The sequence below is a fragment of the Rhinolophus hipposideros genome (assembly GCF_964194185.1).
Source record: "Rhinolophus hipposideros genome assembly, chromosome: 11".
NCBI classification, from domain to species: Eukaryota; Metazoa; Chordata; class Mammalia; order Chiroptera; family Rhinolophidae; genus Rhinolophus; species Rhinolophus hipposideros.
Genome location: NC_138057.1, coordinates 47,839,950 through 47,856,903, shown reverse-complemented (window position 1 = coordinate 47,856,903; position 16,954 = coordinate 47,839,950). Strand labels below are relative to the sequence as shown.

General features: G+C 36.9%; 1 protein-coding gene across 8 annotated transcripts in view; it reads right to left on the bottom strand.

Annotated features, from left to right (window-relative positions):
- Nucleotides 1-16,954, bottom strand: part of NTRK2 (neurotrophic receptor tyrosine kinase 2) — a 317,905-nt gene that overhangs the window by 272,737 nt on the left and 28,214 nt on the right. For all 8 annotated transcript variants that reach the window (XM_081067304.1, XM_081067305.1, XM_081067298.1 and 5 more), the window contains 4 exons: nucleotides 14,634-14,708; nucleotides 14,448-14,519; nucleotides 9,986-10,054; nucleotides 6,992-7,146 (listed from right to left, as the gene is read on the bottom strand). In XM_081067304.1, the coding sequence (XP_080923430.1) occupies nucleotides 6,992-7,146; nucleotides 9,986-10,054; nucleotides 14,448-14,519; nucleotides 14,634-14,708 (371 nt within the window). The remainder of the gene's footprint in view (nucleotides 1-6,991; nucleotides 7,147-9,985; nucleotides 10,055-14,447; nucleotides 14,520-14,633; nucleotides 14,709-16,954) is intronic.

Sequence of the window (16,954 nt, the reverse complement as noted above, 5' to 3'; positions counted from 1 at the left end):
ATCACTAATTCAAAGTATGCAGGTTGTCCCTGTTAATAATTGAAGAAAACTAACCTCTAATCATTTCGGATTGCTCTGTAGGCTTTGCAATAAATGAGATGGCTCAAGTTTGGGTTTTATTTTTCAACACCCACCTGTAAGTCTCAATTGTGTTTTTCTGTATTTTTTTTTAATCTCATTTGAGTGATCCTGAATGCTATTCATTTTGTGTTGGGTCATCACTCTGTGTGTATAAAAATATTCAAGTAAATTATGATCTTGTCTCTCGCTGTGTTCTCTCCTCTCACTTTTTATCTTCTTGGAAGATCTTCCAATTTCTTGGTCTCCTAAACACATATATTTCACTACCAGAAATGAAGCCAGAAAGAACCTGACCTATTTACACCTGGTTGCAAAAGTGACAGAAAATTAGCAAAGAGACCTCCTAAGCTCAAATTGAAAATTGTGCTCCTATGCTTGTGTGAGCTGTATTATGACAGTGACAGCAGCCCCAAAACTTCCAAACACAAAAATTTGAAGTGCCTGACAGGTTAGGAAAACAGTTTTATTTGCCATTCTAAAAAGATAAAGAAAAGCACTGGTCCAGTATGTTGCTTGCCTTATTTTAGTAGATAAAACATGATCTCTAATCAAAGTAAGCAAAGCAGTAAACTGGATTTTGTAATTGTTTAAAAAGAATCAACCCAGCTAAGATGCTAAGAAAATAATGTTTTGTACCAATCTAACTTCTACATAGAGTATTAAGACAGCATTTCCTTTTAATCTTCTGTGAATGCTAACAAAGTAGATTTGCTTTCAGTCTGTTTTCCTGGTTTGAAACAAACAAAAGAGTACCTATGAATATAGTAAACAGATGTGTACTACAAACTATGGTGGAAACCAAAAATAAATCTTAAGAACAAATCATTAGAATCAACTTGCCTGAAGGAACCAGGCCTCTCCTCCCAGACACCTGTGAACTGACCTTTCTCATCATAAGTGGTATTTTGTTGATGTGTCTTAAGGAGTCTCTCTACTAAAAGTTCGAAGTTTGGAAATGTGGAAAATTGAAATTGTCGGTATTGAGTAACAAGGAAACCAAAGGCAGGACTGATTTCCACCCACAAAACCATTAAGGATGTTTTCCATAGTAAAACACTCCTTCAACCATCAACTGAATTACCACTTATGTTCACTACTTGGATAATTAGTTATTAGTAAAATGGGTTGAGGGATTGTTTGGTATGATCCAGAGAAATAATGCCTTTCTTAAATATATTTGCCATCTACTTAGAACAGAGCATTTCATCGACTACTAACACTTCCTGAAGAAACTTTCTTCCAGATATTTGATTCATAATTATAGTGTAAAAAAAATTAAAGCATAAAGTACACTGTTCCTTAATAATCCCATTCAGCCAGAGGAAATGATCAACCTGAAATGATCAACTACTGAAGATCAACCAAAGTGTACAGAAATTTTAGAATATACTATGTGATAGTTTCATTTAAAAACACTAAAAGAAGCAGCAGGGATATTTTTATATGGAATGATAAATAATCTTTCTTCCTTAGCACTTGTGTGATTTTGGTTTCTGTCTTCAGGACCAGCACTCATAGCACCCTTTTTTCCCAATTTACGTGGAAATTTTACATGATCATGTTTTATTATCTTGTAGTTAATCAAGTTTTTCTAAGGTTAAAAAGGACCTTGTGGAGAAACAGACCACTACATGTTTCACAGCATGAATAAATTTACAATAATTCACAGCAGGAAGGGACTGTTAGAAAAATATTGCGGAGCATTTTGACTGTGCTGCTAATGGGAACGCCGCAGCGAAACTTCCCAGCCCCGCCTGCCATGCTCACTTAATCACTAAGGGCAGAAGGAAAAAGGAGAAAATGAGATTCTTTCGAAATGCAATGATGACAAAAATTTCAAAGGGAACTGCAAAATACTAAAAAATATGGTAAAATTTGGCTAGAATAATATGTGTTTAAGTTCTCTTAACTAAAATACCTGCACCATTATATTTAAAATCTGACCCAATATGATCATTAATATAATATGGTTCATGCATTTATTAATTGATAAATTCAGCAAACTTTAATCAAATCTCTATTATGTTCAACGCATGCATTAGGCACTCTGGAGGATGCAGGGTTGCATGTAAAATGTAGACAACTTGTTCACCACATGATACCTACTTGATGAAATACTAACAGGGGAAGTTTTTTGTTTTTAATTACAGTTGACATACAATATTATATTAGCTTCAGGTGTACAACATAGTGCTTAGACATTTATTAGGTTGGTACAAAAGTAATTGCGGCTTTGCAATTATTTTTAACCTTTTGAACTACAATTACTTTTTTACTAATATATACCTTACAAAGTGGTCACCCCTGTAACTCTAGTACCCATTTGACACCATATAGTTACTACAGTATTATCGACAATGCTGTACTTTAGATCCCTGCGACTATTTTTATAACCGGCAATTTGTGCATCTTAATAAAGTGGAAGTTTTTAAAGAAAACCCACCTTGTAAAGAATTAAATCCTAATAGCTCCTTTTTATTGAAATTATTATCAGTTGCAAACTGTATGAAATAGCCAGTTATTGGCAAATCGTTGATTTACAATGATGAAACACACAAGACCATACACTTATGAGTTATTCTCAATGTTAGCTAAAAAGTTTGATCCCCAAAAAAGTGGAAATGAGATGAATTCAACATACCTGTGGCTTAACTAAACACAACAGATGTTTTAAAAACTTGCAAAGGGTGAGACCCAAAAGAAAAGCCACTTGCCATGAACCCATGTTTTAAACAAGATCTAACTTGGAGACATTAGCATACTACCTGATTTCTTCAACATGGAATTTCAGAGATAGAATTTAAATCCAAAAATCTAGTATAATTTACTGTTCAATCTAACTTCTCTTTAAAGAACCAATGTTGGAAAACCATCGTGAAGAAAATTAATACATAACTAAATTGAAGTCTCACCCTCTCATCTCAAATCTCTAGAAATTGCATAAAACAAATTTTTAATCCATGTCAGAAAATAATAAAGCATATTATCGATAGAAAAGAAACTATGAAGAACCCCTGACCAAGAGAAAGCAGGGAAATAAGATGAAAGAAAAACAGCACAGCCCCAAATGAACACATAGTATGTGCTAGATGAAACAGGGAGTCTGTAGGCCAACCCAAGACTGAAGGGGTGAACTAAAGAAGAGAGGGGAACCCCATGGAAGCCAAGCCACAGGGCAATGGTTAACAACAGGAGGAATAAGCATTCCACATCCCACCCCTACTTTCCCACGTGGATACAGCATCCAGCAACAGCTGTAGTTATCTCCAAGTGGAAGCAATGAGGGTGAGAACTTGACAGAAGAAAACCAGTCATGCTGGGTTCTGTGACACCCTAGACATCCGGTGACCCCCAATGTGGAAAAAGGCATTTCATACATGAAAACCAATTACTAGAGCGTGTGGAAGCTGAAAATTGATTGTTGGAAGAGAAAAATTCAGTAGCTAGAGAAATAGCTGAAGGGCAAAGTAGTGAGTAAACCAATTCTCATACAATGCAGCATGAAAGAACAAGCAGGTAGAAGGTATTTCAGAAAGATTGAGCAGTCTGAGGGAGGAGCCAGAAGTATAAATATTCATCTAAATAAATGAGAAAATTCTTCCAAAAGTGACGACGACGTGAACACTCATATTGAGAGGGTAATACTAACTATCAACCAGAATAAATTTAAAACACATACATACACACCCGCGCACACACACACACCTAGTTACATTGTGTTAAAATTTAAGAATAATGTGCATAAGGAGAAAATCTTAAAAGCTTCTAGAAGAAAAAGAAAGGCAGATGTTACCTATTAAGAAATAAGCAGTAGGTTGGCCTTGAGCAACTAATCAGCAAGACTGAATACAAGGAAAATATGGTACAATATCTGCAATATTCTAAGAGAAATTATTTTGAGTCTAGAATTTTATACTGAGCTAATACTATTGCGAAGAAAAAAAATACAGCCTAATTTTCCACCAGGCAAGAACATGAAAATTTTTTTTAATTTCTCTGAAAAAAATATTAGAAAATATACTCCAGCAAAAAAGAAAAACCACTCCAAGGGGAAGTAGTAGGATACAAAAATCAATGATACACAAAGAAATAGTAAATATTAAAAAAAAAAAAAAAATGAAGTAACAATCTAAAAATAAAATCCCAGATGGTAACAAAGTGAGAGACCGGTGGAGGAAGTAAAGTAAAAGTATCTTACACTTTTCTAAAGTAAAAGTATCTCATACTTTTATAAAGTGAAAGTAACCCTATTGAGGGTTATATCTAGATAGTTACAGAAAATATTGTTTAAATATGTGTGGTATTATACATTTACCAAAACAGAAACATAATTTATAACTTTCAAGAAATGAAAAAAAAAAAAAAAACAAAGAATACTATCAATGGAAAAAAAGAAAAAAAAGGAAAACTGGACAAAGGATATAAATAGGTAATTCACTGAAGAATAAACACAGTGTCCAATAAATATAAAAAATACCTGATAGTAATCAGAAAAATGCAAACTAAAAAGCAATGACATACAATTTTTTAGAGAGACAAAAAATAAGAAGCTTGCTGATAAAAAGATATAATTTTCTGGGGTGAGTACAAATTGGTACAACCATTTTCTGAGGTTCAAACCAAATAAATAAAAAATTCTGCTTCCTACTATGTACTCCAGAAAAACATTTGCACCTGTACATATGTACAAAGAGAATATGTAAGGATACTTGTGGAAACATTCTTGCAGTAATGAAAAATGGGAAATAAGCTAAATGCGCATCAATATGGAAGATTTAACATAATCAGGATTTATTTTACGTGAATACTATGCAATAATTAAAAAGAATATGATAGATCTATGACTACTGCCCTGAAATTGTTGCATTGTATTGTTGAACTGTATTGTTGTATTGTATTGTTGTATTGTATTGTTGAATTGTATTGTTGAATTGTATTGTTGAATTGTACGCAACAATTTCAAAAACACAAGTTTTCTGTGTAATACAGGAAGTTTTACAACAAAATGTATCAATATTATTGTACAATCACAAATAAAAACACTTGAAAGAAATAAAAATTAACAGAGAAATAACAAAACAGTCTAAGAATAGGAAAGTGGTAGAAAAAATAAGTTTATCCATTCACCTTTTATAATGTTGCCTTTTGAAAAGCATGGCTCACACTGAAATTGTGAATGTTACCATGAATGTAACAATTCAATCCTAATGCATCAATCAGGTGCCTGTTCTCTGACAGTGGATTCAAAGTCTCACTCTCATCCACACAATTCACTGACTATTTTGTAAGAAACAAAAAAAGTATTGAAAATTGACGCATTGATCAGGAAACATTAAGACCAGTGCACTGCTCCCCTACGGCAATCACAATCGTCTGTCAACAACACATACGGTGGCATGCATTATGGAAATGCTGTCAAGACAACATGGCCAAAATTAAAAATTAGAACTGGTTTCAGGCAAGGGCAAAGCAAACGTCTATTAAGAGGCAGTTTGTGCAATCAGAGCAGGAGGCAGATGCTTTCTCTTTTTCTCCTCTCAGTGGTTGCTGAACCAATGTGGTCACAACAGCCATGGGGATTTGGGAGCTGGCCAAGAGGCCAGGTGACTCAACATTGATTTCTTGTCCCTCAGGGCAATTTCTCTCAGTGGTGCAAATTTATACGAACAGTTACCTTTTTATCAATCACAAAAAAGATATATTTTTTTTTCAGTGTTGGCTAGCAAAGAAAGCTGAGGGAAGCTGGCAAGGCACAAAACCTGATTTCCCCCATTATGAAGCCAAAGATCTCTAGTTATGACAGAAAAATCTGTGGCAAGGGTAACTACTGTCTTCTAAGCCCTTTTAGGGTAAGAAACAAACCATTATTTTTCCTTTTATTAAATTCTCATTTAAAATAAGCAGCAGCTATATTTTCCTTAAAGAAAAAGGGATCCCAAATAATAGGGTCCACTGAAAACAAAAAACAGAATGTTTATGCTTAATATACAGACAGATTCCTCTCGGACAAGAACCAGGTGCTACGTGGCTTTCTGTTGAGTCACCAGCCACTAGGCCAGAAGATCAAATATACTAATTGTGAGCTGATTAACTGGTTAACTAACTGATTAAAATTTCAACAGAGGAATAATATACATATGCATACGTGGGTATTCTAGACGTGTGTCACAGAAGCCCTTAACAGTAAAATCCTAACAGGCACACTTGGATTTTCCTTTCTTATAAACCCACTGAGCCTCACAGAGAGCTGTGATTTTATTATATGGTGCCTTTTTAAATTCTGGAGGTGTAAATGCTGAGGAGAGGAGTGACAACAAGAATAAAGGAAGAGATTGTAAACTCAGACATGAGGGAAAGCATGTGTAAGGGCAGATTTGCAGTGTCCCATCGAGAGACACAGACATCTGGTAGCAAGACAAATTTAAGGGAATGTGCTGGATTGAATCGCATTTTCTTGTGCTGCCAAGACACTGTATCACCTTGAGATCCTTCCATCTATATGGCCTACGTGCCAACCAAGTATATATGTGACCAGTGAAGTACCACACTCTTAGCAGATACTTTTTGGATGGATGGATGGATGGATAGATGGGTGGATGGATGGATGGATAGGTGGATGGATGAAGAAACAAATGAACAAAGAAACAAAGGAATGAAGAGTGTACTTTTTTTCTCTATGCCCTTCAAAGTCTTCCATTCAAAATTAATATTCTACTTGCAAAAAAAATTCAGCAAAGTTGCTCCCAGCTGATTTCTCCACACTGCACACAAATGTTGCCTGACTCTCTGGAGACATCAACAGCATGCTATATAAAATCCGGGTAGTGGGAATCTTCCCAGACTCTCCATCACACCAAGGCAATTAGAATAATTAATAGCAACTACACTCATTGACTTAAAAGTAAATTACCACAATTGGGTATCTGCAGGTTCACCAGAGGGATATTCTTGCTGCTTTCATTTAGGCAGTACAAATCCTGAGTCTCTGGACTGGATTTCGTCTCCTGAAGAGTCTTGATCCACATAATATCACAGGAGCATGTAAATGGATTGCCCACCAAGATCCTACATGGAACAAAAATGAAACCCAATTAGGCTTCTCTTGTTAATTTTAACTACACTTGTGTTCATGAAACACCTACAAAATTATGAATTTTTTCTAGCCAGCAACCTTTGGAAGTCATACCCACCTTAATAGCATAACAGTACTTATTATTCATTCATTTTTCTAACACTTACTGAGTTTCTGCTATGTGCAAACACCACTGTAGAGACTAAAGAATACAAAGTGATATAAGGCCTTTCAGAATAATAGGGACACAGGATAGGGACAGAAATAGCTGCAATTTAGGACAGAAAGGGTGTCTCATAAAAAGGGGTGGGAAAAGTGCCATGACAAATTTATCATAGTTATTATACAGTTATTCAGAAGATCTTAAGTGAAGATGCCATCGATAAGTTTTCAGGAACACTAACATATTTATTTCTGGCCAGGCTAGAGATTGCATGAAATGGTATCAATGAATAAACCTAAACTTCAGTGGGAGGGGGGCGGGGCGGAGCAATTTCATCTTAATTTAAAATGAGACCTTAAATACAATGCTAAAATTAAAGTGTGGGAACTAATCAGATGGCACTCCTAGCTTTCTGCAACCACCGTTTAGTCTGACTGATGCAAGAGTGTTGGCGTGAATATGAAAGAGAAAACCTAGAAGGGAGCTCTTAGACCTCTGGCATGCACGTGCAGGCATGCGCGCGCGCACACACACACCACCAAGCTCAGGGTTTCTGAGAGCAAGGTTAACTGAGCTCCAGATTGAGCCTCTTAGCCCACTGTGAGAGGGTCTGCTGAGATAAAGCCACCATTCAGCTGTGCTGCATGGACTCCTGTGGCCTGCGATTGGTAAAAGAGGAAGTATTCAAGAGGAAACTAAAAACCACAAGAAAAAAAATCTTTATATGCTTATTTATAATACTCAGTGGCCTGTTTAAGATGAATTCCATTTATGGTAATGAGTCTTTAAATGAGGCCATTTAAAATCGTTACATAGGCTCTGCCTGGATTAACCGCAATACTTAAGATTTCCGTGAGGACAGGACCTGAGCTCTGCAACATCATTTACTCCTGTGGTTTTCTGGTCAGGTTCTAAGAATCTCAGGGATCCCTGGAGACTTTTCCTGGAGCTTCTTTGGGGAAAATGTGGTCATGGCAGACTCATTCAATGCGTGTCTGCTTGATGGCCTTCAAGTATCCCTCCAACACCAAAACAGGATTTGATGCTACTGGATATGGCATGTAATGCAGAAGAGATCCACAGTGTTTAAACTCCAACTACCCCAAGATGTTTCCTGGCGTTCTGAGTACATGAAAAATGAAAGAATCTGTCTGCAAAGAAGGCATGATTGGATCCACAGAAGGATAAAGAAGTGACGTGATCTTCAATTACACATACAGAAATGCTTGTATGACCACCCAACGCTGGCAGACAGCTGGTGTTTTTCCTCGAGCTCACAGTGCAAACTCCTTTTGCAGTGATTGTTATTACACTTATTTGCCTAGGCTTCTACCTCTCCCACTGGATAGCAGAATCCTAAAACACAGGTAACAGTTCTCCTTACATCCCCATGGCCCAGTGCCATGCTAGTTTGATTTGTAACAGGCCCACAATTAACATTTGTTAAATGAATTCATTAAATAGGCTTAAGGGAGAATATTGAGACACACGAAGTTGGAATCAGAGTTCTCATTTTTAACATATCAAGAAAAGTTTCTACAGTGATGCTTAAAATTTTTACAGAGTATCTTACTCTAGTTCATATATCTTCCTTAAATTAAGTTTTTCATGCCAATCCCTGTGTTAGAAACCTTGTGTTTCAAATGCCTAAATTCAGTTTATTACAACAAAATTGCCAATCGCCAAGACTTCAACCATGTAACCCTCATTACTACCTATTCACTTGTCACTACACTTGGAGCGTCTTCCAATCTGCACAATTTCCTCGTGAAAACGGGGGAGATCCTATAACTCAGGCAACACACAGTTTAAACAAAAGCTTTGCCTGGTATGCCAAGGCCTTGTCCCTCTGGGCCCACCTCGGCCACGTAGTAGAGCCTCTGTTTTTGGGTTCTTAGGGTACCTTACCCATAGGAATATCAGCAGTTTACATTTGCTTCATGGTAATAACACAAAACCTGAACACATTTGGAGATGCTGGCTATTAGTCATCAACACAATTCAATATTTTTCCTATCACTTTATAACAAAGGACATTGGTGTATAAGGATAAATAGTGAATGCAGCGGCAGACCTAGATGAAAATCTTGTAAGAATAGGTCAGGAGGGAGAAGGACGACCTCTTCTACAAAGCTCCCTAAGCACCAGCGGACACTGTGGTTGGAGAAGAACCTTGGTAGAGAAAACCAAGGGTGTTTTTCTCATTGTTACTTCCTCTTTGAAAGGGTTTGCTTTCCATGAGGGCCTGGACATAACAGGGTCCAAACAGATGCTATGAGATATGTCACCATTTTGACACAAAGCCTCCATCTTTTTCTCTTTTTCCTTCTATTAGAAAAGACATCATTTATGTAAAAACAACACTTAAACTCATCATAAATGATACATTGCTATTGAGATTTCTAATTTTTTACTACTGAATCACATCTTCATGAGGGAAGAAATCAACAAGTCACCAAAACTTGAGAAATCATTTTTTAAGAATTTTTGACAGAAAAATAGATCTGTAGCATCACTCATTTAAAAAGAAAGAAAGAAAGAAAGAAAGAAAGAAAGAAAGAAAGAAAGAAAGAAAGAAAGAAAGAAAGAAAGAAAGAAAAGAAAAAAACCTAATCACCCTTTTCCTTGAAATTTCCTCCTCCCAAATGCCACACAAAATCATTACTTACAGCTCAGACAAGTCAAGGTGACGGAAATGTTTCCTAGACAAATTCGTCAGCTTATTTCGGGTAAAATTGCTGAAAGGAATCAAAAACATTAAATATCAATCTAAAAATCTACATTTTAGGAATAAAGTATTCAAATAGAGATTTTTAAAAATATATATATAACTTTATTTGATCATGGTTCATGCTTGCTTAGACCCAGTAATTTCTTTCTTTGATCTGGAGTGATAGCTTAGTTTTTTCTGCCTCTCCTATAATTCTTGCTTGGGGGTGAGGCATAATTTTCATATTTTCTATTCTTAATCCCTTTTCTACCCAAAAGCTTATTTTTTCACATGCTGATTCAGAGCCAAGTTACATACCTCCTAGAGATCTCTGACCTTTTGAACAATTAATAAGAAGATTGAGTTTAATTTAATTTAAAACCATAAACTCACTAGGGAGAAAAGATGTTTTAAAATTAATGAGCATCATGAATATTTTCAAATCATGTGACATACAAAACTCTGAATAGTAACTGGATTTAATATATCCTTATAGGAAAGAACATACCTATTGACTGATAAACTCTGTTGAGATTGTTTATATGTGATTTCTAAATAACCAGATAATTCCATAAAGAGAACAACAAAAAAATCAGATAAAAGACTATGTCAGCTTTTATCTTGAACTACTTATTCTAGCGGCGTATCATTTTAAGATTTGGACCAACCAATGAAACACTGCCATATTTGTGATTGAAAAAATCTAATACTGATTTTACTGATATGTTTCAAACATGTAGTTTTATTCAATAGGCAGGAGTTTCAGTTTCTAATAATCAATACCATGAAATCTTCGGTTGGGAAATTCTGAGCCATAATCCTGGCAGCTGACTCTATCTGTGAATTTGTTTACTGGTTGTATTTATTTTAAAAATGTCCAACGATTGGTACTCTAACCACGTGTTTAGTAAATAACATGAATATGAAACAAACAAATTTGACAAAAACAGCCAAGCCTTCAACAAATTGCAATGAACCTTTCAGTACCTAATTCCTTCTCAGGAAAGTGAGTGTTGTTGGGCTGTGAGTCTGATAAAAATGGGAGGTCTGAGGGGAACAGTAATCCTGGGCCCTTACCTGAGCCAAGTTTGTTGTGTGAGTGAGCTCAACAGAATCACTAGCTGAAGTATCCTGGGATATCTCACCAGTCACCTTCAGAGAGGAGTTTAAACCCAGGAGCTAAGGCTAGTTAGTTGATGAATAAAGAAAATGCCTCATAATTCAAGAATGCCTATGTCCACTCCCTGCTTTTGTTCTCTATTGACATTTCCATTCACCCAAACCCCTACCTTCACAAGGGTGCCCTCTTCCTTCTATGCTTGCATCTTCTCTCTTTTCACACGGAGTGTAACGTGCTCACCCACATGAAAAGATACTCCACTAGAAAGTTTAAAAATGTGCCCACATAAATCTTTTCTTTTGAAATGTGAATTAAGAGTGTCTCTTATTGGAGTACAATATACTAAAAAGTCAATCTGCCTGTCTTCTCCAGAGTTCTGGAGACACTAATGGTTTTATGTCCATCAGAAATCCCCATCCTTGGGGTGAGGGGGTGAACCTGCTCTTCCTCCCAAGAACAAGGAGAGAGGAAGCAAAGAAAGAGGACACTTATTGTCAAGGTTCTCCGGTCAGCTAGCGAGCCGGCACCAGGAGCAGCTGCCTCTGTCCAACTGCCAGCAGCACAGCCCAGAGCGGGGTTATGCTCCAAAGAACAAGATGAGTTTTATGAACCATACTTATTATTGGGGCCAAAAGCCAAAAAGGAGGAGGAAGGGGGGAAAAATCAACAATCCTCTTACTGTTTGATTATAGGATTTTGCAAAGGAGCTAATTAGCACCTCTGCAAAGCCCTTGGAAAACACAAATCCTGGTTTTTCTCACAGTCTCTGTGTTCTCAGGGGTCAGGCAGGACTTAAAGCACCAGAAAATAAACTCAGTGACCAGTTACAAGGGCTCTGGAGAGTCATCATGAGATGACAAATATGCACAGCATAGAGGGAGGAGTGCTGAAAGTGAGAGACAGGAGCCAATCTGCATTTCCTTAAAACCCACGTGAAGTAGACTGCTCTTGCGCACATTTTGAAACTCTTGGGGAAACTCACAGAGACAATCAGTACATCCCAGAGACAGAGAGAAACAACTTCTGATGCACATTTCTTTCCCAACTCACTGTCACCCACTGTGTTGATATTCCAGGTAAGAGCACAGTTTGCATGTGGTCAATCAGGGGACAGGAAGCCAATTGCCCCATGTCCTCAATCATAAACAGAGGTTGGTACTAAGGTCTGGAAAGTCAAACACTTGACTTCATTCCCTCCTCCCTCTCTGCCATTCTCAAAAGCCAACTATTTAATTTAATTTCACATTTTGGTGATTAGGAGCCTCTTTCACCACATGAATATATGAAGCTTACTGACATTTCACGACTTCTTCGTAACTGAATACTTGCCTGCATTCGTTCTTCCTTACTATGTAAATATGCCTACCCATATCAATAGAGTTTTTGCAGTTTGTCCAATGATAGGACTTCCAGACTATTGGCTTTTAAAGAAACTATATAGGATATGCCCATCTCTTTGGTTTCTTCTTTTCAAATGGTACTTCTTACAACACAAAGAATGTCATTAAAATTATTCTACCATATATCACCCTGAAAAAAATTATACAAGGTGGCTTTTGTTTTCATATAAATAGCATGTAACAGAAAAAATAAGGAAAATATGAGTTATAATAAAGAAATAAATACATCTATTAGTAAAACTACAATTAGCCATAGACCACTATACAAAAATCAGAACATCAGGTCTTAAGTGAGATGGTAAAACAGCCAGTAAAAAGCAGTTGTTGAGTAATTCGGGTCTAAAGTCAGCTGTAATGAAAATACCAGAACTTAATCACCAAGGTCATTAATTACATTTAAGTGATTGCATTAGAGAGCATTTTGCCTTTTTCTTCCATCCAACTTGTCTTTTGTTTATGCTATCAAGGCCTACGCAGACATCAGATTTGTGCAGGCAAACCAACCACAGAGATGGTGCCAAAAAGCATTTAAATGAAATGTGTTAATCAAGTTCCTTGGAGTTTTATCACATTTTTGCCAAATGTTTTTTATCTTAATTCTACAGACTTTCTTTTTAAATTGATTTCATCATTAATGCCACCTATAAAATATGAAGTCACTGTACTGGCTTTACGAAATTAAGGTTTTTCATAATACCAACAAGTTTCCATAAAGAATTCAGGCAATCTGCTCTCAGAAAATGCTTCCTTTTATAACTGGCATGAAAATTAGTCGGGGAACTGTTGTCCCCCAAAAAAGAAAGAGGACAAATGTTACAAGAAGGACTGACTCTCAAATTTTAAGGATGGCACAAATTATATTTCTTATTGGAAGAGCATGGCCAGGAGTGAGTCCAGGGGTCCTAATTCTGGCACTTTCGATCTGTGGACCTGAGCAAGTCCAACAACTTCCTCGGTGTGATTTTATCTCCATGCAATGGGAATAAAAAAGTTTTATTTTTATTACCAGTTTTTAGAAAAATCAAGTGAGATAATGCAAGTGAAGAGTCCTAGAAGTAAACTGGAGAATTTTCACAGAGAATCACAGAGAATCTGCATTATCACAGAGAATCTGCAAAGCACAAAAGGGCCAATAAATGCAGGCAACATTCCTCCGGAAGAAGGTCCCATTGGAAACTTGGGGTATGGGGATACCAATCTACGCTTAGGAGGGGATGATCCTCTGTTTAATGAAGAAACCTCTCAGGAAGGCCACACCTTATGGACTAAGTGTCATAATCTACCAGGATTTAGCAGCAAACAACCTATGAGCTCCCACTGTCCCTATTTCAATTTGACTTCAGTTGACATAGCCTCAATATGACTTCAGGGAAAGCATTTGCTATTATTAATAATTGTCTGAACCTTTGGTATGCCTCATGATTTATTTTTCTCCACTTTTATCAATCATGACAGACAGTTTTGGGAACATGAAGGTTCAAAAGAGGTTCCATTGTAGCAAGGAAAGCATTAGTAATTTTTAGCTCCCTAAAAAGGCCACGGCCAAGTCAGTTCCTTTCAATTCCATTGGTTTGATGTCTTTCAGGAAACATCATTATTCCAAGGAAAAGAATCAAGGACGCTGTACCAGAACATAGTTTTCACATCAGACTCCTTGCTCTTGGCCTATTGCTCTGTCCAAGATGGAAATGGCCCAGAAACTCATGAAAGGGAATAATCAAGCTGTTCTAATACCCCTCTGAAGCTATTCAGAAATCAAAGCTAGTGTTTCTAAGTTATTGTCACAGCTATACCAACTTTTAAAAGGGGGATTTAGAGTTAGAAAAGAAGGAAAATAAACAGAGGGGGAAAATACTGAACAAATTGGGTCGTGGGAAACAAAAGAATTATCCTTTACTTACATGTGCTGTAAGTTGCTGTTTTTCAGAAATGCTTTGTGAGCCACAAATTTTAATCCAGAATCCACAATTGTCCTATGAAAACACATCATTGCATACATGTTAGAACTAACCGATGAATGTCTGCCTAACTATAATAGAGCATAAGGAAAAGTTCTGAAATAAAGTACACAAGTCCTAAGTACTCACAGATTTTTCAGTCCTGTGTAAGCTTCAACATCATCTTCGTTGATGATTTCTAACCTTTTCTGATTTGCAATGTAACTGCAAAAAAAAAGAAAAAAAGCAGAAAGTGATAACCGGTGACTCAGAACGTAGGCAGTACATAAAAGAATGGGGAACTTCCACCCAACTTCACCAGGGTGCTCAAGGTGATTCTTCCCCACCCAACTTAATCACACCATTACAAAAAAAGAAAAAGAAAAAAAATATATATATATATATATGGCTAGGGGTGTCAGAATGTGATTGAGGAAAAAAACAAAACATGATTGATCAAGTTTCACAGTCAATGACAGGTTCGCCAGGTTTCATTTTTTTCTTAATCTTTTGTCAGTTTTTCAACTAACAATTTCAGTTTGCCTCCCTTTTCATGGTGTCTCCTGTGCAGAAAGGTGAAAATAACTTGGAAATGCATCCTCTGCCTCTCAAAAGTGCTTCACCCTTATGGCGACAGCCACGGACGGGATGCTGGCATCATCACAATCAAGACAAATTACATCTTTGCTCACATTTCAAGAGAAGCAGTCACGCCCTCCTTTTGCCTCCTAAAACACTGAAGCAGATTCCCTTGCTCCTTTCTCTTTCTCTCTCCCTCCCTCCTTCCTCACTTTCTCTTTTCCTAGCCCAGCAGCCCCTCTTTCTGCTTTTGTCAGTAATTAATACCAGTGTTTCAGGAAAAACATTCCACAAATCCCACATGACCCGAATAGGAACCTTCCTCTTCCCCCACCCTCCAAACCCTCAAATATAGGAGTAAACTGATGAGTCTGGCGGGACAGAGAGTTCCATTCCCTTGGCCATGATGATTGGCTTAGAGATGTGCATGTGACCTCAACTGGACCAGCGAGAATCTTTCTTAAAATTAAATACATGAATGCTGGGACAAAGAGAGTCTCTCTCCTCCTCTGGAATCATGGCTGAAAGATTATGCAGGCCTTGGGCTTCCATGGGAATTTTTTTTTGCCACAAGGAAAGAGACTGTCCAAGATAAAAGTCAGCACACAGAAGAAAAGAAAGCTAAAAGATATATAAAGAGACAGAATCCTAAAAATGTTACTTGAGCCTTTGAATCCATTCATTTCTGAGGTTGGATGTCACTAACAGAAGTTTGATCTGATTTTCTGTCACTTAAAACCAAGAAAATCCCTAGTAATACAAACACTCAGCTATTGGAAATTGCTTCCATGGACTTTCCTTGTGCTACAGTTATTTGAAAATCTATCTACCCAGTTTTCTTAGATCACAGCCTCTTTGAAGACAACTGGATCCTGCTTCATAGTTCTTAATATGTACCATAGTATTTAGTAAAGTACTTTGCACATGGTAGGTATTCAATGCATAAAGGATGGATGATTGGATGGATGATGGATGGATGGATGGATGGATGGATGGATGGATGGATGGATGGATGGATGATGGATGGATGGATGGATGGATGGATGGATGATGGATGGATGGATGGATGGATGGATGGATGGATGCATGGGCAACATTTGAGTTCCAAAAACTATAAGAAGTTGAGCTAGGATGAATTTTCCCTTTCTTTTTCAAAAAGTTTATGGTACATGATATATTCCAATTAAGACACTGAAAACAAATATATAACCCTGTTGTTATCAATATGAGTTAAAAAAAATTTTTAAATGATTAATGGGGGAGAAGATACAGCTACCTAACCCCCCCCCCAAAAAAATGACAAAGATTAATGTAATCCTTGGTACCCATTTTTAGAAAACAATTTTTAGAAATAAAATAAGTAAATACTCTGAGGGAACAAAATTACACCAAAGAAAAATAATTTTAAAAGGACCCACATAAACATTGTTCCATTGCATAGAAATATGCAATGTCGTCCTCCAAGATAGGACGACATCTTCCACTCAAAGATCTTGGTTCTCCTAGAGACTCAGGGCCTGGCACTTAACAGATGTGCAGGAAGGATGCATTCCCTTATCTCCTTCTACCACACACAGAAAGAAACATTTTAAGACTCCAACTTAATGCTCCAACAATTTTCAGCATCAAGAGTTTTTACGGAATGTTTCAAAATTATCTCACTTAAATACATTTTCCGAGATTTTCATTCCACTAACATTTTTATTAGAGACCACAGTGACCGTCTTCTTCTAAATGATGTCCCAATAAGAACTGTGTTCCAGAGAGCCCTAAATTTTAATGCATTTTTCATGCAACAGCAGCAAAAAATGGTAAATAATGTGGGTAGGGTTTCCTTTGGAGTCACAACCAGGACTTCCAGAGAAGGCTGTCCACTCCTTACAGCTAATCTA